Source organism: Hylobates moloch, unplaced genomic scaffold (genome assembly GCF_009828535.3).
Source record: "Hylobates moloch isolate HMO894 unplaced genomic scaffold, HMol_V3 SCAFFOLD_8, whole genome shotgun sequence".
NCBI lineage: Eukaryota > Metazoa > Chordata > Mammalia > Primates > Hylobatidae > Hylobates > Hylobates moloch.
In genome coordinates this window covers 17,238,548-17,259,273 of record NW_026652283.1, presented here as the reverse complement: position 1 = coordinate 17,259,273, position 20,726 = coordinate 17,238,548, and the positions used below count along the sequence as shown (strand labels likewise).

At 35.2% G+C, this 20,726-nt stretch overlaps 1 protein-coding gene across 3 annotated transcripts in view; it reads right to left on the bottom strand.

The window, feature by feature from the left end:
* PIK3C2G (phosphatidylinositol-4-phosphate 3-kinase catalytic subunit type 2 gamma) overlaps positions 1–20,726 on the bottom strand; it is a 398,295-nt gene that overhangs the window by 88,210 nt on the left and 289,359 nt on the right. For all 3 annotated transcript variants that reach the window (XM_032159742.1, XM_058442576.1, XM_032159744.2), the window contains 3 exons: positions 19,495–19,604; positions 2,723–2,912; positions 2,116–2,237 (listed from right to left, as the gene is read on the bottom strand). In XM_032159742.1, coding sequence (XP_032015633.1) covers positions 2,116–2,237; positions 2,723–2,912; positions 19,495–19,604 — 422 coding nt within the window. The remainder of the gene's footprint in view (positions 1–2,115; positions 2,238–2,722; positions 2,913–19,494; positions 19,605–20,726) is intronic.

Sequence of the window (20,726 nt, the reverse complement as noted above, 5' to 3'; positions counted from 1 at the left end):
TCTGACAGTATCATCATATCCTCCCTCAATTTCATTCACAACAAAGATTAGAAAACATCTAACAAAGATTTGATTTGATATTTGATCATTAGAGTAATTCATTTTCTCAATACCAACACCAATATTTTGATTTGCCCTTTTGTCTGGTCCTCAGAAGTTTCTATAGCCTGATCAATGTACCAAAATAAAATTTTGGATGGTTGGGAGAAGAAAGTCAACTCCCGCCAAGCATATTACTTTTCTAAAAAAGATTATTAATTTTAAGGAATATTTTCATGTCGTGTACCCCTGGAAGTTACCCAGAAACACAAATAGCTGATTTGAAGTCCACTGTTAGATGGTATGAACTGATTAGAATTTCATTCTTCATGACTGACTTTCTGATCATGCCTTCCAGATGACATTTACATAACTCTCGTAGGGCTTCCCTCAGTAAATTTAGAAGTCATAGGGAATCTTCATCCTTTATTTATGTGCATCACTGTAAGCCTGGGTCCCTTTGTGAGTGTCAGCATGCAAACAGTGTTCAGGGAACATAGGACAAAATGTTCCTTGCCTCCACAGGTTGCTTACACAGTTTGAAAATCAATGTAAGAACCTCCAGGCAGCAGTAATGAGCAAAGCAGAATCCTAACAAAAGCTGAAAACTGAAAAGAGGCCAATTGAGATAGATTATTAGAATTTTTAAAGTTTTACAAGTTATACTGATATGTATTGGTGAGGTACAGTGTAGAATAGAGACATTTTTGAAAAAGGATAGCCATTAAACAAAGATTAACATATTCTTCTCATTTATTAATTAGTAGGATATCATGGCAAACACTGATGTTGAATGTGGTATTTGCAGCCAAACGTTGAGATTTTTTTTTTTGCCTGTGTCTCTTTTTTTCAGTTATTCTATCAGATTTTTTGATAATTCTAAAACTTGATGTTACTTCTAAAAGTTTCCAGAATGACTTTACCTCCCTCTCAGTCTCTTGAGTATGTTCTTAATTTGTGGACTTCCTGATGCTGAAAGCATCTGAATTTCAAAAATCCCTGTTACATATGCCAGTACAGTTTTTTTCATGAATGTGAACTACTCAATTTTTAATATTGCGCAATATCTCCCTATGCAGTAACTTTGCTTATATTTATATTTTGGAAGGTGACTAAATCCTGAAAGCTGAGTAAAAATCTACATGTATCAAGTATGCCAGGTAAAGTATAAACAATTACATCATAAAACGACCATTTACTTTACCTAACAACAATCTCACTGTAGATAAAACATCTGATTAACCTAAATGCAATATCATAATTTCTGGAAAGCTCACATTTTTAAAATCAAGATACACCTTTTTTATAGACTGAAGTCTATGATCAAAATTTGACTGCTTCTAAGTGATGAATTTCTGAAGGGTTATTTGAATAGCAGTTATTTTTATGATATTTTTAGTTTGCTTATGTTTAACATTTTTCCATTATAACATAAATGAAAATAATGATTGTCAAGATGGCTTCAAAATGAACAAAATAACAAATTCAATTTAGATAACGCAAGTTAATAATTTAAAAGTTAAAAATTAATGGCAACAAAGTTAGTAATATATGAATTGATATAAATACATTTACTTTTTTCTGTTATTGAAATTAAACATATATTTAATAAGCATATATGTAATTATATATAATTAAATATGTATATTAATAAGCCTATGTATATATAGGCTTTATATTACAGTTATTTGTTGAAAAAGTAAACATATCCAATTTTCTTCTGCAATTTCAATTTCAATTGTATTTTTATAAAAAATAACTAAGAGGATTAAATTAAAAACAGGCAAATGAGACTATTTTCCCAATAATCGAAGAAAAACGAAGTAGCTTTTGAAATTGTCTGTCTACAAAATCAATGACTGGAAGTAAAAATAAAATTGCAAATCTTGTTCTGTTTTATGAGACAAAAGATTCTTCACTCTGAGAGCAATTCAGACTCTCTGCTGGGATAGATTCAATGGCATTGGAGTCAGAATACTGTGTTGCTCACAAATAGAAAATCCCATAACCATAATTTTTCTTTTTGCTCAAGGACAAGTACTGAAAGCAAAACAATGTAAAAGGACAGTGCCTTACTCTGGGAGAGTCGGTGATGCAAACTGCTTCTGAAGTTGGCTGTGAAGTTTTGAAAGCTGGTCAAATGATTTTTCTATCAGGCCTGTTTTGTTGTTGCTGTATGTCACCTGGATCAGATACAGCTGCAGAAAGTAAATAGATAGAAATCAAAAGATGGCAATATCAGCCTGTGATACATTCTAAAACCCGATTTTATGTAAATCAAACAAAGGAAGAACCTTTCTGCAAAACATTATCCTAAAAGCTAGGAGATGCATTTTGTAAAGGCAAAATTACCTATAAATAATATCTAAGAGTATCATGATCGTATGTGCTAGGAACAGATTGCCTAATTTTTGCTGTTCTTGTGGACATTTTAATTAGTTCTTGATTTACACTCTACCACAGGGCAGGAATTGTTCTCTTTGATGGTTCCCTACTCATAGCTCTTGTTGTTCTGATTTTTCCTTGGAACATCCTCTTAATGACACTCCTGCTTAAATTGTAAATTATTTTTCGTTTGCATAGTAAAAAATTAGGCTATAAGAAAGGCTGTGTAGCATAGTGAAGAGAAGTCTGAGATAAAGTCAAGTGATACGTAAGTCAAGATGATGGACTTTAAACTTACATTACTGGATTTCTGGCTGAACCCTAAAATTGTTGCTCTTTGAATCGACCTAGTTGTATTCAGCAAACAGGATTCCTGAGGAAAAGTCTGTGAAGTAGATTTGGCAGGGCTTACGGCTGACATTTGTGCAAGTGTGTGGATCAAGTTATTCAATTTAACAGGGAAACACTCCAGACTTTCCTTTATTTTCCTAGAGAAATGTAAAAGAAAAGACAGTGAGTAACACTCCTCTGCATCTACTTATTTCATTTATGATCTGTTTCTTTGTGTTTGTCTGTGTGAGGGGAGAAAGCCAAGAGCCATGCATGTTTATTTGGAGCCCAACTATTAAATGTTATTTGTATAAACTTCAAGTTCGCATCTGGAGTTATTAGCAAATAAATATACAAGAAACTCTTGTGATGAAATATAAAACTGTAGTTGCTATATTGTATAACTACATTTTAAAAAGATTTTGTTGTGGCCGGGCACGGTGGCTCACATCTGTAATCCCAGCACTTTGGGAGGCCCAGGCGGGTGGATCACGAGGTCAGGAGATCAAGACTATCCTGGTTAACATGATGAAACCCCGTCTTTACTAAAAATACAAAAAATTAGCCGGGCGTGGTGGCAGGTGCCTGTAGTCCCAGCTACTCTGGAGGCTGAGGCAGGAGAATGGCGTGAACCCGGGAGGCGAAGCTTGCAGTGAACCGAGATGGCGCCACGGCACTCCAGCCTGGGCGACAGAGCGAGACTCCGTCTCAAAAAAAAAAAAAAAAATTTTTTTTTGTTTATTTGGGGGAATTTTAAAAAAAATTAGTTCCAGCTTATATTTATTTAAAATATTTACAAAATTCCAGAAGTAACGCAAATTCCAAGAAGCCTAGCAGCTATTCCCATACTTTCTACCCTATTCTTTCCCTTCTCTTATATGTAAACAGTTTTAACCCTTATGGCTCAACTTTCATTGTTTAATTTTTAATTTAAATTTTATTTTTGTATATTGTTATGTTTTTCTATCTTTAAAAAAGGTAGCATACTTAAGTACTATATTTAACAGACAAGTATTTTATATAAAATATTTTTCATTCTTTGTTTTTCTTTGTTTTTGGTGTTTTTATTTTTGTTGTCTTTGCTTTTGAAAGGCTTTTTCGTGTTTAAGAAAGTTTGCATTCTGATGGTATAATAATTTATTTCTACATTTTCCTTTACCTCTTCTTTTTTGTTATTTTTAATTCATTCTCTGTTGAGAGCAATATTGAAATCAGCTAATAGCTTCTATTTTTATACTGTTTGTTCCCTTTTCTCAAGTATCTGACTTGTGATATTACCCTTTTAATCTCAGTAAATACCATAAAGCAAACAGTATGCTTATTCTACTTTTAATTTGTGCTTCCTATCCCCTACTTCCTTTTTTTTTTTTTTTTTTTTTTTTTTTTTTTTTTTTTTTTTTTTTTTTTTTTTTTTTTTTTTTTTTCAGAGATAGGGTCTTACTCTGTCACCCAGGCTGGAATACAGTGGTGAGATAGTAGCTCACTGCAGCCTCTGAATCCTAGGCTCAAAGGATCCTCCCTCCTCAGCTTCCTGAGTAGCTAGGATTAGAGGCATGTGCCAGTATGCCTGTCTAAACCCACCTCCATTTTTTATTGACCTACAATTGTATAGTACAATTGAACTATATTGTATAGTATGTATACTAAACACACTTTGCAGTTTCTCTTATAACCTTCACTTAATTTTAAACTCTCTACCAGTCCTTATGCCCACGTCTCTACAATCACTTTTATTACCTGAAACTCATGTTCCAGTAAATTCTTCAAGAAGTGCTCAAGGAAATAAGTTTCTGAATTCTTGTAAGCTGACAACAGTTGATCTGTGGCCTTTATACTTGAAAGTTAGTTTGCCTGGATATAACATCATTAGCTCACATTTTCTTTTTTGAGTGCCATAAAGCTATTCTATTTTCTTCCGGAATAAAGGATTACTATTCAAAACTCTGATGACATAGTAAATTATTTCCCATATAAGTGAGTTAGTCTTCGGCCTACATGCTTAAAGAAAGTTTCTCTTTCTGCAAAGTTCAGTAGTTTTTCTAAAACATGCTTCTGTATTGGTTTTTCTGGGTCATTTTTTTGAATAGTGCCCTTTCAATATGTAATTTCAAATCCTTTCACTTTTGAAATTTTTTTCTTTTTTTTTTTTTTTTTTTTTGAGACGGAGTCTTGCTCTGTCACCCAGGCTGGAGTGCAGTGGCCCGATCTCGGCTCACTGCAAGCTCCGCCTCCCGGGTTCACGCCATTCTCCTGCCTCAGCCTCTCCGAGTAGCTGGGACTACAGGAGCCCGCCACCACGCCCGGCTAATTTTTTGTATTTTTAGTAGAGACGGGGTTTCACTGTGGTCTCGATCTCCTGACCTCGTGATCCGCCCGCCTCGGCCTCCCAAAGTGCTGGGATTATAAGCGTGAGCCACCGCGCCCGGCCTTTTTTCTTAAATTATTGTCTTAGTATTTGTTAAAATACTAAATATGCTATTTAGTTTTGATATAGTTTTATATATTGTTTCATTTTCTTTTTTTCAGGGACTACTATTATATGTACATTGGATCTTCATTGCCTTTCTTTATTTCTTTTTTATTTTAAAAGTCCTCTCTGTTTTTACCTTCTTTCTTGAGGCATTGTGTGTTTTGTTGTGTTTGTTCATTCCCATGTCTCTTCTAGCTTATTGTTTGTAAAATCATGTTTTCTTTTATTTCTAATTCTTTCTTGGGTTCAATCACTTCCTTTCTGAGGTTTCCTGATTGTGGTCTATGTTGTTCCTTCATATATTTATCATTTTCTTAATTTCTTTTATCTCAATTAAATATAAGGATACAGTTTATCCTTTTGGTGGGCATGTCTTTCTGGCCCACTTTTTTTGTAAGGATATTATTTTGCTTCTTATTTCTCTTTTTCTTGTTGTAATTCTATATGACTTTCAACCATGGTCATTTTTCTTGTTCATTTTTATATAAAATGAGTATTCCTGAACTTTCAGGAAGGAGTAGAGGATTTTTTAGGGTCTGGGGCTTCCTTTTCTGTTGTTGTCACATAGTGATTAAAAAAAATGATTTTGGCCAGGTGCGATGGCTCCTGCCTGCAATCCCAGCACTTTGGGAGGCTGAGGCCAGTGGATCACCTGAGGTCAGGAGTTTGAGACCAGTGAAACCCCGTCTCTACTAAAAATACAAAAAATTAGCCAGGCATGGTGGCAGATGCCTGGAATCCCAGCTACTTGTGAGACTGAGGCAGGAGAATTGCTTGGACCTGGGAGGTGGAGGTTGCAGTGAGCCAAGATTGTGCCACTGCATTCCAGCCTAGGCAACAAGAGCAAAACTCTGTCTCTCTCTCTATATGTATATATAAAATTTCATACAATACATTCTGAGATATTTCTCCTTTGATCCCCTCCCTCCAACTTTTTCTGGACTTTGATTTTCCCTTTGCTAATATTATCTCTTGTCCACGCAATTTGGATTATATGTCCAACAGTTTCTCTTCAGTGTGAGAGACACCCTTTTCTTGGAAGAAAGCCCCAGTTAAAGTTGAGAATTCATAGATTGCCTAATCTTTTTATATTTGCCACAGGACCCTCACCCTTGCCTGCGAAATAGAGTATGCAAAAAGTACTTCCAATTTCAACTGCTTTTCTCAAATTAGCCTGCTCAGCTTCCAACAATAACTGTTGACTCTTTTGGAGTCCCACTCTCAGGTCAGCCAGAGTACCTGTGGTTTCCCTTAGCTTCCTTCTATCCAAATGCTCATACCACACAAATCTTGTAATTTAATGGTTTGCCTCCACCTGCTTTTATTGTACGGTTCTTTGGGTATACCTTGTTGCCTAGTTTTGTCATAAATGTTGTCCAAGCTTTTGGATTTTGCTATCCTGGTTGATTTGCCTGTTATATGTAAGAGATTTAGAGACATTTAAAAACTTGGCATTTTAGCATATATAATTCAAGCAACACGGGAAAATATAAAGTAAAATGTGAAAGGTTCCCTTTTTCTTTTCTCCATGGGAGGCCAGTGCCCCTCTCCAGAAATAACCACTGTAAGAAGTTTGACATCATTCTTTTTTGAACTTTCTCTATATATTTGTGCAAACACACAGACATGCAAACACATAGACATGCAAACACAAAGACATACACATTGTCCTTATTCCTGTTACATGCCAGGTACTATTCTAGTGATAGGATTTAGCAATGAACAAAAGAGACGGAAGTTTTTTGCCCTCTTAGAGTTTGTATAATCTAAAATTCTGATAGTAATTAATCAAGTAAAAATATAAAATTTGATAAACTAATACGTATTATAAAAGAAAATAGGAAATAGGGAGAGGAAATATGGGGGTAGATAATAGTTTTACAATTTTAAATAGGATGCCCACTGAAAAGTGCTCATCTCACTGAAAAGATGAGCTGAATGATTTGACAAAGACCTTAACTTGCCATGAAAGTAGGCCATGGGAATTCTGATGAAATGCATTTTAGGCAGAAGCAACAGCTAGTCCACAAGCTCAGAAGTAGATGAATTACTAGAGTGTTTAACGAGCAGCAAGAGGACGGCGGTGTGGCTGACACAAAGTGAGTAGAGAAAGAAGGGAATCAAAGACCTAAAGGGCACAATTGCATAAGAACTTTGACTTTGTGTGAGATGAGAGTTAGAGAAGAATCACAATTGTATGTAATGTTGCAATTTTTTTTCGTTAACTTAATAATATATTTTACAGGGAAAAATTAATAGTAACTGGTACATAGTAAGTGATCCAAAAATATTTGTTGAATGACTAAACTATCTTGCTAATTCAGAACATAGCATTAAACCATATTTTTAAATGGCTACATGGTTTCTCTAAATATGGATGAACAATGTTTAATGTAACAATTTTTTAAATTGCAAAGACATTTTTTTTCTTTACTGTTTAACTTTGTCCAAAACCAAGGGTCTGTATATACACAAGCCTGTTTCTGGCCTCCTCATTTTGTTGCATTTATCTCTTTGTCTATCTCTGTGTCAGTATTACACTATCCTAAATAGCTGGAGCTTTATAGTACATCTTGAAATCCAGAAGAATGATTATTTTACCTCATTTTCTTTAGGGGGTTCTTCACTATTCTAGGCCCTTTGACGTCCTAAATACATTTTAGAATTAGCTTATCAAGTTCCCCCACACACAAAACCAACGGGTAAGGATTTTGAATGTACTGTATGCAAATTACAAATCAATTTGGAGAATATTAACATCTCTATAGTATTAAGACATTCAGTTCACGAATGTGGTATATTGTTCTATTTAGTTTGGTCTTGCATATTTTTTGTTGGAGTTATTCTTTGGTTTGGCATATTTTGTATGGCGTAAATGATATCTTTTACTAACTTTTAATTCATATTTGATAATATATGAGTAGATCTTTAACTCTTATTGATTAACAACATATGCAAATTCTTTTGAAATTTGTATGTACACAGTCATGTAACCTGCAAATAATGGTAGTGGCTGTTTTTGTCACTCTGCACTGCTAAGAAACTTCCACTTCAGTATTAAATGGAAGTGGTGATAGCAACCATTTTTGGTGTGTTCTTGATTTCAAAGGAAAAACTTTTAATGTTTACTGTTAAGCATAATGTTTTCTGTAGGTTTTTAGCTATATGTTAATGACATTCTTTTCTATTTCTATTTTTTTCCTAAATGAATGGTTCTACATTTTATTAACTACATTTTCTGTATCTATTTAGGTGATCATATATTTTCTTTTTAATTTTTACAGTACTGAGTCTTAAATGTTTACTTTGTAACCACTTATTTTACTAAATTCTTGTTATTTTGATTTGTTTGTGTGTGTGTGTGTGTGTTAATTCTCTGGGATTGTATTAATTGTTGTATTATTCACTTGAAAAAATAACTGCGTAACAAAGTTTAATTAGAGAGCTTTCTTATCAATATAGAAGATACTATCTTTTCCCCACCATTAGTGAGAATGCTTATCATTTTTAACTTTTGAAAGTATGATGCTTATCTAAGCTTGGATCTATTCTGAGTGTACTAAAATTTTCCAGGAGGAATGGATGTTGAATGTAATCCAGTATGACTTTTCTGGGTTGGCATCTATCAAAGTGATCATGCAATGCCTTCTTTACAACTAATCTGCCATGTCCTCAATGTTAAAAATGTACTTCAATTATGTTTAATAATTTTCCCTTCAATTTCGTAAAAATTCAAGGCCATTTATCTTGTTCTGGTCTTAAACTTTTTTGAATAAATTCCAAATTTTTCCACTATTATACATCAGTTTAGGCCAAAACTTGCTAAGAAAGTTAAAATATGACTCTGATCCCATTATTCATCCCAGTGTTCACCATTTCTAAAGACGTTGTTTGCACTTACGAATTTACAGGTACACAGTGCAGTACAAAACATTATTTCTTCATCAGCACTTTAAAGACATGAGGATAATAATAATAGTAGGAGTATAATATTAATCATGATTTATGGAGACTCTACCATTCATTCATTGAACATTGATCCAACAAACATTTACTGAACACATTTTATTTGCTGGAGTGAAAAGCTTTAGGGTGACAGCATGTACTCACTTCTCATGAAGATATCAGTTTTAAGTTTTGTGAATCATAAATTTTAAGTTTTGATGAACTCACTCTCACAAAATCTCAACTATGCCCATACCTTATTCTTACATTGCCCAACAGTTAGGATGTAAGAAGGCTGAAGATGAAGGGTGAGACTTTATGGTCAGCCCATGGTTTGGGGACAGACTTTCACTCAAATCCACCTCCTATCTCTCAGGTGTCAGACTTAACGGGTCAGACAAAACAGTGTTGTTAACTATGATTGGACTTGGGACTGGGGCTCTGAGTGTAGTAGGTTTCAGGCCTCTGTGAGCATCTAATTTATCCAAGTAATAGCTCCCTGATTTATTTTGTTTAATGGCAGCATTAGCAGGATTATGCTTTGGATTATCCTTATATTACAGGAATAAAGCAGCAGCTGGGAGGATTTTAGCTCTTAAGTTTCCTAAGGGAAGCCTCCAGGCAGTCTTGATAAACACTTTTAACCCTCCCTTGCTAGGCACTATTCTATGTGCTGGGAGGTAAAGAAGAGAAACCAGATTTCTGCCCTGAGGAAGTATATATCCCTTGGCAGGTAGTACACTAAATGCTTCATGTTAATCTTTTCATCCTTAGAGAAGAGCAGTCAAATTATTTCAGCAATAGATAAGAAAATGACCAGGAGAAGTTAAATGCATACCAAAGGTGACATCACCTAAGAAGTAGTAACTGAAGAATTCTACTCATGTTTATCTGATTCCTTAGTCTTTGCTCTCACTGTGGATTTTAAAAAGCAAACAATAATTCAATTTTGTCTTTCAGAGAAAAATAAGCCAATAACTTGTGGAATTCTCAGGTGGATCAAAAGTACTAAGACAATGATCCTTTGATTTTTACATAGAAATAACCCTTAGGTAAAAAAATGTAACATAATTCTAGCTGCCAAGGAACATAGTCTAAAGTGACCTATAATAAGCATAAAATTTCTTAAGCCTTAGGTCCTGTCTTAAAAAATGTGTACACATTGTATTCTACTTCATAATATATGCACTTTTTATATAAACTGAATATTTTAATTGTTTATCATCAGAAACAATTGCTTCTAATAGGTTTCCTAGCAGTGTGTGTGTGAATGGGCAATTGAGTCTATCAGTCTCAGAAAACTGAGTTGAATCCAGAGCTCTGATCTTCTGTGTCAGGTTCAGCATCTAGGCAGATTATTTTTTCTCAAATTAAATATAAATTCACATTTATGTTGATATGTGGCTACAAATGGCAAACATTTTTTGCTACTTTATGAGCTACATTAGACTAAGCATTGAGAAGAGATGACTATGATGCCATTAGCAGTTGAACGAAGGTTCTTAGGCAACACCTGATGGAGATGTCTACGAGAGCATAGTTCGATTTACAGTTTAAATTGTGCATATATTTGGCAGTTGGATAGAATAACTGTTTCAATGGTCAGTCTCTTTAATAGTCACAGGAAAATATTTCTCATAAGGCTTCTGTGAAGGAATTTGCATGAGAACATTATTTTACCACTGATACTGTAAGTTTATAATATATAAATACAGGAAGAGTTGCAATTGACTCACTCCCCATGAACAAATTTCTTTATCTAAATCTCAAACTTCGTTTCATTGCAGTATTCTGGCATGTGCAAGAAACACATTACTTTGTTTTTTGTACTGAAGTTACTGACTGAGTGTCCAGCTTTACAAGTCACTCTTAATCATTCAAGGGGAACAATGAATTAATACAATTTTGTCATAGTTTCTTTTATCACATAAAGAAAAATAGTAGTTCGGCATTGAATTTGTAATCTCTGAAATAGATGACCAGTGCTTTCTCTTACTTAAGCTTATGAAGTATGCTTTCAGATAATTCCTATTTTACTACAAATTTATACTGCACTAAGTATTCGAAAACATATTTTTTAAGCAAAAAAATTTACTATTCCTACATGAGCTCAGTGACAATCATTGTTAATGTATTCTGGGTACATGATAAAATGATTCATTTCTATGCACTTTTATTCTTAAAAATTCAAAATTGCACACATGGAAAAAAGAGCACATGATGATTTTGGTTGCACATGTATGTAATGTGTATATACACATTTGACTCCAAACTTTAAAGTTTTGTTCTAATCCTTTAAACAAAATAAGATACTAAAAAGGATGTGTCATATTAATCCTTAAGGCTTTGATAGCGTGGTATGCCAGTTTGAGAACCATAGCTATAAGCATGTAGATGTTTTTCTTATGATGGTCTTTCAACTAATCTGAAGACACTGAAGTTAAAGAACATTTATATTTATCTGACAGTCAGGACATTGAGTTCCATATGCAGGACTTTTTTCCATATGATTTGGCATAGTTGTGTCCTGGGAAGAGCACTCATTATGCAAGGAATAAACCTTGTTCTAATCTGTACTCACTAGGTCTACCTATTGTCTCAAGAAAGTCATTGTTGAACAATTTCAGGATATTCAACTGTTGCATCTATAAAATGTAGTTGATGACTCATGCTGGTGATCTCAAGAAAGTCATTGTTGAATGACTTCAGGAGACTCAATTGCTATATTTATAAAATATAACTGATTACTAAACCATGCCATTTCCCAAGATCATTCATAGGATCAAATTAGATAAAGGAGGAAAAGTCTTTGGAAATGAAATAGTATTATGCAAATATTATTTCAGAAAATGTACTACCAATGAGTAAAGAAATAAATGCATATGAGTCTAAAAGGTAGCAAACTATACAAAGAGGGATACAAGAGAAAACGAATGTACAAATTTATTGTTAAAAGGAAACTGGCTTGTGGTGCTCTCTCGAACTCCTACAAGAGAGATATGAGGTAAGGATTAGAACAAGCAGCATCTTTAGCGTTTATTTTCTTTCTTCTCCCCATCCCCTTTCTCCTGCTTTACAGTTTATATATTGGCTTAAAGACTAACAAACTTAAAGGTCTTCGTTGTTTTCCAAGTTGAGGTTTCAAGTCTTCAGAATTCATGCTACAAGTTCAGCTAGTCTTACGTAAATGTCATCACAGGCACCAAACTGCATTCAAACAAGAGTTTTGGGCTGTGGACTTGGCTGGGAGTGGATCATTCTTCCTTTTTAGATAGATGCCTTATGAAATTGACCAAATCAGAACAAACTGAATCAAGGAACCAGGGAAGGGTTGATGGGCTAGTCTTACTATGAATAAAGTGATATGCCAGTAAAATGATATTCCAGTTTTCAGTTCCCACTCCCAAAGCCATCTTATTTTATTAATGATATGAAAAGGAAGTTGTATGCAAAGCAAAAAAATAAATCTTAAAATCCAACAGTAAAGAAAAATCAATAGTGATAAATGGTGCTATAGTTAAGGTAATAAAAATCTTTAAAATGTGAAAAATATGTTTCAAAATAGTAAATGATTGTAGCCTAATTGCTTGTTAAACCACTGGTATATAGTAATTGTATGCAATGCGTAGGGTCAGAAATACCAATGGGGATTAACAGATACAAAGCGCTGTTGTGCATAAAACAGCTGTTGGGAAACAGCACCATCTGGACTATTCATCTTTTTTCACTAATGATTTTTGGTATTCTTGGTGGGTACATTAAACTTTTCAAATGCTTTTAACCTTTAGACTGATAGTCTCCTGAAGAGTTTACGATATCTTTTTTCAAAGCTTAATAGCTAAGGTGTATCCTGACTTGGGATTTAGGCAATTTAGGCAAATCTCAGTTTAATTCATATAATTCAAAAACAGCATTTCCCCTACTGCAGAAATTTAGAACAGCAACCACACTATCAAACATCATAATGACTGTGACTGGGCCATGCAACTTAGGAAGTACAGATATTATGAGTGGTTATATCTGCAGTTAAAAATAGTTTATAAGTTAATTTAGTTCAGGTTTGTTATTATAACTAAAAATAATGGGAGACTTTCACAATGAGAGGAGAAATTCTACTTGTTTTAATTTACATTTTCCTTTGAATCTGCATTCTTATTTAGGAAAAGCTGGACTTCTTGATTGTTATTTTCTCTTGGTTCTGTGTCCCCAACTCCCCTTGGTAATGTTTATTTCTGTAGGTATCAATTGTTAAGCTAAGACAAAGGAAAACATTGGCTCTTATTTGTGGAATTATAACCACAGTTCGCATCATAGTAAAAAAAAATAAGAAAATTTAATGATAAAAGTATACAAGGATTTGCATTTCCATCTCGTGTGCTATTTCTCAGCCTTGAAGAGAAACAAGATATAAAATCATTGAACTATGTTTTAAGACATTTGAGCATAAAGAGTCTTGTCTCCCACCCTAGCCATGTGAAATAAATGAGGAATTAGGGGAACAAAGAATTTCTGAAATTGAGTCTGCAAACCCTCAGTGGTGCAGGGACTCTGGCTCCTGTGTCTATGATGTGGAGGCCAGGTGCACTCTCTGGATGCCATCCACATTTCCAACGGCTTCAAAGTTGTACTTGTTGGATGGTCACTGTGCCTGTTCTGCCTAATGGCCCTTCCTAAGACTTCTCTCACAGCTCAAAGTTCACAGAAGAAGCTCTAGGCTATTTTTCCGTGAAAGGGTGGCCCATGATAGGAATATGGCTGGGCAACAAAATCCACTGTGGCTTCACATGAAGGAACTTGTCCAATAAGGACAAAGGCAACTAGTTAGGTCAAAGAGTTTGCCTCTCTCTGGAATTTACACTGGGGAATATTGGGCAATGGGCAGGGAACAATAGAATATGCTAAGCAGAGGTAACCAGAGTAGAAGGCCTGTGTGTTTCCACTAGAAACTAGCCAAGCCCTATTGGTCTCTGGGATTTGTTAGCTTACAGTTTGACTCCATGTAGAGCCTTTAATCTAAGGCTACCAGACAGGATTCTTTTGCTGTCAAAATAGCTCATGAATGCAAACAATTTGTCTTTTTGTTTTGGTTTGGTTTTTGTTTTTTGAAGTGTGAGGTTTTGTTTTGCTTCAAGCTGGCTTCAGTTTTAGCTGAAGGGCAGATCATATACTCAATAAATGAGAATTTATATGGCAGGCCAAGTGGAATATCTAAGCATACATAAAAAATGTCCTCTCACTCTCTTGAAGGAGAAAATAGATAGAATGAAAAGCACTATCTGTATGTGGGAGGGGAGGTAGGCAGGGAAGTTTATGCTTAATGATCCCAGTCTGGTCTGTGAAATAGGTTAGCTCTTTATGAGGACAGCTAACCCGAGGTTTGAGAGTGATTGAAATTTCTGAAATAACCCTTTTGGACAACATTTTAACGGATGGCTGCCTTTGTTGCCTAGCAGTGGTCTCTGCAGAGATATTACATGAGAGTATCAATTTGCAGTGGACTGAGTCATGATACTTTCTTGATTCTATTCAACAGCACTCAGCTGTAAGGGGACTGGAAGAGAGTAAGGAAAACAGAGAGTAGTTGATGATGATGTGAAAAGCATTTGTGGCCAGCAAACCAATTTTACTTTCCATTTTCCCTCTAAATACCATTAAATGGACAGAATTTTTAATGCCACACAGTATGCAGCATCCCCTGAAACTCTTAAGATCAGCTCTTGACCTGGAATGGATATGTCCAGGAGTGAGGAAAAATCTTGGGTTGTTCATAAATAGAGTACATCCTCCAAGAGGCAGGAAAAAGCTGTTTATTTCTTTCTAGTCTCAAATATGGTCAAGAGGGGCAGCCTCTTAGTGCTAATATTGTAGTTATAACCAGGGCACTTAAAGTAGCCATGTATGTTATGTCTCAGACGGCTTGGTCTTGGCTTGGGATCCCAATCTGTGAGCCTGGCGGAGAAGGGAGAAGGGGTTTTCTTGTCTTACTTTTGTCTGTAACTTAGTAGTTGTATCACAATAAACAGTGGCATAAAATACTTTTAGCCTATCAGAACAAAGAAATAAAAACAACAAGGAGTTTAAATATAGAGGGGCTCATATTATATGTATATAATATACTTTTATCCATTATCTATGAATTAATGCCACTCATTGAAGCACCAAGACACCAATGATGGATCTATGACAAAACTTTTTTTTTTTTTTTGGTAAATTATGTGCAATGAGGTCTGCATTTAGCCTGCCTAAGTTTTAAAATCCATGTGATGTCAGAGAACACAGCACAAAATAACAATATTATTTACACAAAGTAAACAAGTCTACATAATTTTTAACAGTTATTTGAGTCATGGGTATCCTGTTATTTAGAGTTCCATTAAAGTTGTTTTTAATTATCCCAGGCTACTTTCATAAATTCACTCTACTCATTGTTTAAGGATTTCCAAAAGTCATAATACATAATTTTCTTCAGAAATTTATAATATACAAATGATAGATCTCAGGAAACATTTCTAAATGGTAGTTACAGTTACAATTAATGGAGGCTGCTGGCCCCTCTGTAAGAGTTTGTTCATAGTGCTAGATGGGATGTGTGATAGAAAAGATGCTCAGTGCTTGATGCATATATGCTGAGCAAGAAACAGAGAGAAATTGAACAGATATGCTATTTGCACATGAAATCATATCTAAAAATAAAGGTATGTAATTGAGACTTTAAGATTAAAAAATATGACTGAGATGGGCTCTTGGAAGTTAGGGGATAGTGAGCCTCATGGGATATTTCTCTGAGAAGAAAAAAAGTAGAGAGAGGCTCATGGCATTGTGGAATGGGCCACAAAAGGAAAAGGAAGGAAGGTGACTTCCAGGAAGTCAGCAGCCAAGTTGCCATTTATTAGGGGTCTCTCAAGGCTGCAAAGCAGATCTGGAACCAAACACCCAGGGGACTCCTGGTGGTAGCATAGAGATAACAGTTCCAGGAAGGAACTTCTGTTCTCTGCTGATGCTTGAGGTATTCCGGATAAGAGGATTAGTGCCTGAGAAAGGGTGAAGAATATATCTTTGTTAACTTCAACCAATGCAGGCTCTGAAAAACCTTGAGAAGACTGTGGTCTGAATTACAAAGCAGCACATTCCTGAGAGCCCACATATGGAAGAGGTGATTTTGAGCATAGAGAATGTTCTCTGGTAAATTATTTAACTTCCCTGGGGTCTCAATTCACAAGTATAAAAATGTAGATAAAGATATTAATACCTCATAAGATTGTTATGACAGTTAAATACATTACTGTAAGAAAAGCACTTAGAACAGGGCTTGACACACAAGAAGCACTGCATTAAGTTGTAGTTATTATTATATGCTTTTTATATACTTGATATTTGATGTTTAAATTGTATTTTCTGTAAAATAGGGCTTGTTTCATATTCAGATATTCTTAGAAGTGTGAATACATTCCCTGCTTTACTTGGGAGAAATTGATGTAACTCATCAATATATTAATTAAAGTGATATACAAGACAGTATGTAATTCAGTAATAAATTAAGGACAGTACAAAAGACGGCATGTTCAGGAGAATTATAGAAGAAAAGACTGGGGAGTACTGGAATGATCAGATAAGGTTTCATGGATGAGGCACTAGCTGTCCAGAATATCAAGGGATAGGTGGGATTAAAGGTTAGATCAGAATCTTCCTGTATTCCAGAAATTTTATGATTCCACTGGAGCATTTCTAGTGAGGCTAGCAATGTGAGTTAAACAAACAAAGAAGGAATGAATGTACATGGAGAGAACGGCCTACCCAGAAAAGGATTCATGTGGAATAATGGAGACAGGGGGCAGGTGGTTGGATAAACCTTGACAAAGACAATCAGATTATAAGGTCCTAGGAAGTGAGAGATAGGAGATGGCACACCAAGGAAAATTACTGAACTGAGAAATGATGTGTCTTAGTTTACATAATTTGATGCCTTTTAAGGCTTCAGTGGAGAACAAGTTCTTTATTCCAAAGTCGTAGAAGGAAGTTTAATTAACAGAACATACCACATAACATTGGTAAGTGGGAAGATTGGCCTGGCAGAGGTATGCAGGCAGGATCACAAGGTCCGCCTCACTGCCATGAGGTTCTAGCTTCAGATCTACTTCCACATTAGTTCATGTCCTCTTGAATGGGAAGGGGAGATGAGTCACCATAGGCAAGATCATGATATCCAAGATTATGCTCTTTACAGATCTCGGTGTGTCCCATGAAGTAGAGGGATATGAAGAGATGGAATTCCGTCAGATGAATAAAGCCTACTTACATTTTTCTTTTGGCCAGGGCCTGAAATAACTTTTTTCATCCAAATACATATATGGCTTTTCTTTTTTCAGGAGGGACTAATAGTAAGCTACAGCACTATAATTGTTCTGCCCACACAATGACACATCTCGAACACAGGCCTTGCAGCCCAACTTTGCATTCCTTTGCTCTACCTTCCCTAGCTCTCTCCATGTTCCTCCTTTGTCTTCCCATGCAGCCCCACTGACATGTCAATCATTGTGTCTGCCATGCTGCAGCCATTTTAAAGAAAAGAGTCCTACTCGGATCCTCTCCTGAAGGGATACCCGAGGGGGCTATTTTTGGTACCATGTAAACCCACCTGCATGGGATGGAGTTTTGTACTCGGGTTAAACAGTCAGAGGGGAAGGAGTAAGCTTCTGCTGATGTGGTCCCTGCCTGGAGCTGCCTTCAATTCTGAAGGACCTTCCAGACTCTGTGACAGCTGCCCTTCTGTTCTTCTTGAGGCTTTCCCTGGGTTTTCTCATGCAAGGCACCCATCCCCATTAGTTGAGATAACTGTAGGGTTCCTGATCCTTGAAATAAAGGGTCTAAAATACCTCCCCAAGTCTTCAAGCTAATGTCTTTGGCCACAGTCAAACATCAATTACTTGGGATTTTGTTAGTAGATGTAAACAAATGCTTCTTTCAGAGGTCATTGTACTATTAAAGGGCATTTTTCAAGACTAAGACAACCTGCTGGACTCCCTTAAGGGATCTCTAATGAACTAGATAGCAAGAAGGTAGGGGTTTTTTTTGTTTGTTTGTTTTTGTTTTTGTTTTTGTTTTGTTTTTTTGCAACAACTCGTCCTGGAATTCCATAATCGTATCATATAATTTCCAATATAGAGTACTGGAAAAACCCAGGACTAGAGGGACCAGACACTGTTTCTTGCTACTTCTACTAATTGTGGGCAAGACAATTCTCTGTATCTCAGTTTTCTCATTTGAATGTCTATTGTCAGAATAAATAAACTATAAGGGCTCTTCCAGCTCTAATATTTTGTGATTCTGTCACATTGCCTCTTTTCAACAACAAGGGCAGCATACCCATTCAAGTTCATGAAAAAGAAATCCCTGAGCCGAGTGAAATTCCCTGAGTGTGTAAGACATCCCCAAGAAGCCGCACTGCCACCACGGGAATGGGAAGCAATTTCTTGCTGTATATTCTGGAAGGGTGAGAGAAAAAGTAAAACCTGGAAGAGGTTTTATTATAATCATGATTTTCTTTAAAGCATACATTCCACTTAAAAGAATATAATCTCTGTTTATAAATTTCCAGTGGAAAATATTAGAACAATTAAAAATTAGACTCAAGACCACAATTAAGAGGTTACAGGAAAGAAAGAATGCAGTTTTTCTCTCCTGTTTGTAGGAAAATAATTACTGCTAACATTTATTGAGCACCTAAAATTTGCCAGGAATTATATATCCATTTAAAAAGAAAAATTCAAAAAGATCTTATAAAATGTACTGTCCTTTTGACCAGATTTGGGGTCTAATTGATATTCATCATATTCTGCCCAGATTCTTGCCTTGATATACATCAGTGTTTTGCTAGACTTGTTTAATAAAAAATAGATTAAAAGTAGAAGAGAGTCACGGGTCTTTGACCAAATATCCCAATATTTGTATTGTCTTATATATGAAAGTAGTGAGTACAGATCTCATCATAAATATCTTTTTCCAAATTGTTTTTCTGGACATAGTTCAAGTAGAAAAACCAATTTATTTATGTCAGCTCTTGCTCTTTTCAATGACCTCTTATTGAGCAATCCGTTAGATGAAGAGGCTGGTTAACAAGCAATGACATGCTGCAGAAACACTGACTAAGGCCTTCTGCTAGACATTCACATTGCTTCCTTTCTACTCTTTGGAAAAGGGAACACAAGCTTGTTCTAGAAACAACAGTTTCATACCAATGACTGTTCAACCTGAAATCATCTCCACTGTGGAACATGTGTCTGCGTACATTCATGCATGCATGCTCACACATTCATAGCTAATCTTACTTGGTAAAATGACTTGTTGCTTCCAGGTCTGTGTCTTGCAGACGAAGATTATTATACACATATTTCAGGTCTTGAATTCCACTTAGCTCAGGCAGTCCTGCATATAGCATCTTAACCACAACAAGAACAAGCAAAGCAAAAAGAAGACAGAATAAATGCAGATACAATCATGCTTACTTGATTAATTCAACCCAGAGACATCTAGACCCAAGTTTGCACGGCAATGTCTTTCAGTTTATATACACAAATGCATATAAGTTCATGCGTTTTAACCTCTCCTATTAAGTAGTAGAGACAACAGCAATAACAACTATAATAAAAGAACCACTATAATTTGAAAATTCTTGTAGATTAATAATTCAGTTTTATTCTCATCATAAACCAGTGAAGTAAGCATGATATTATCCCCATGTGAGAATTTGTGGGCCAATCATTTAAAATCTATTTGATTTTGAGAAAGTTCCTTAACCTCTTTGAGTCTTCATTTTCTCATTTTTAAAATAGATACAAAATAAGAAAGAGGTTTATACATTACAAAGTATTACACAAAAGTTACATAATAATATCCATTTTAGAGAAGAAAAGCTTAATCTCCAGAAAACTGTAAGTGATATGTCCAGGTCAAATGATGTGCAAACATAGAGTATAAAACTCACCGCTCTGGTTTTTAATCCTATGTTCTTTTATGACTCCATGATTCTCACTATAAGAATACAATTTTCCCTACTTAAATGATGACTGTATTTACTAAGGCAATAAGTAATAAGGATAAATTGTATAAGGTATTTTCCTGCTAATTATCAGGAAGATATTTTGTTTAGGTTACAGTGTAGACTGAAGGAATTATAATCTCTTTAGTTGTAGACTACTTTTTTTTAAAGAAAATAATAGAACTTTCTAAACTAAATTTGAACTTTGCAAAAAAAATGAAGACCGTTATCAGTCCTTCTATGACTAAGATGATAAATTATTTACTGCTCTGGAATAAAGGCCCTCTTACAATAAGAAGTTAAGAATGATACTATCGATCCTTAAAACAAAGGGTAAAGTGAGAATATGGACAAAGGGTAAGGTGAGAATATGGTTTTGGAAGATGGGTGAAATTGTGATTAACTTGCTGAAGTTCAAATGAGAAAAAGAATGGTACAAAAACTATTCTTTTTTCCCACCATCCCCACCCAGGCTGAGGAAGCAGCATATATAGGAAAGCAAGACATACAAAGGAAAGCAAG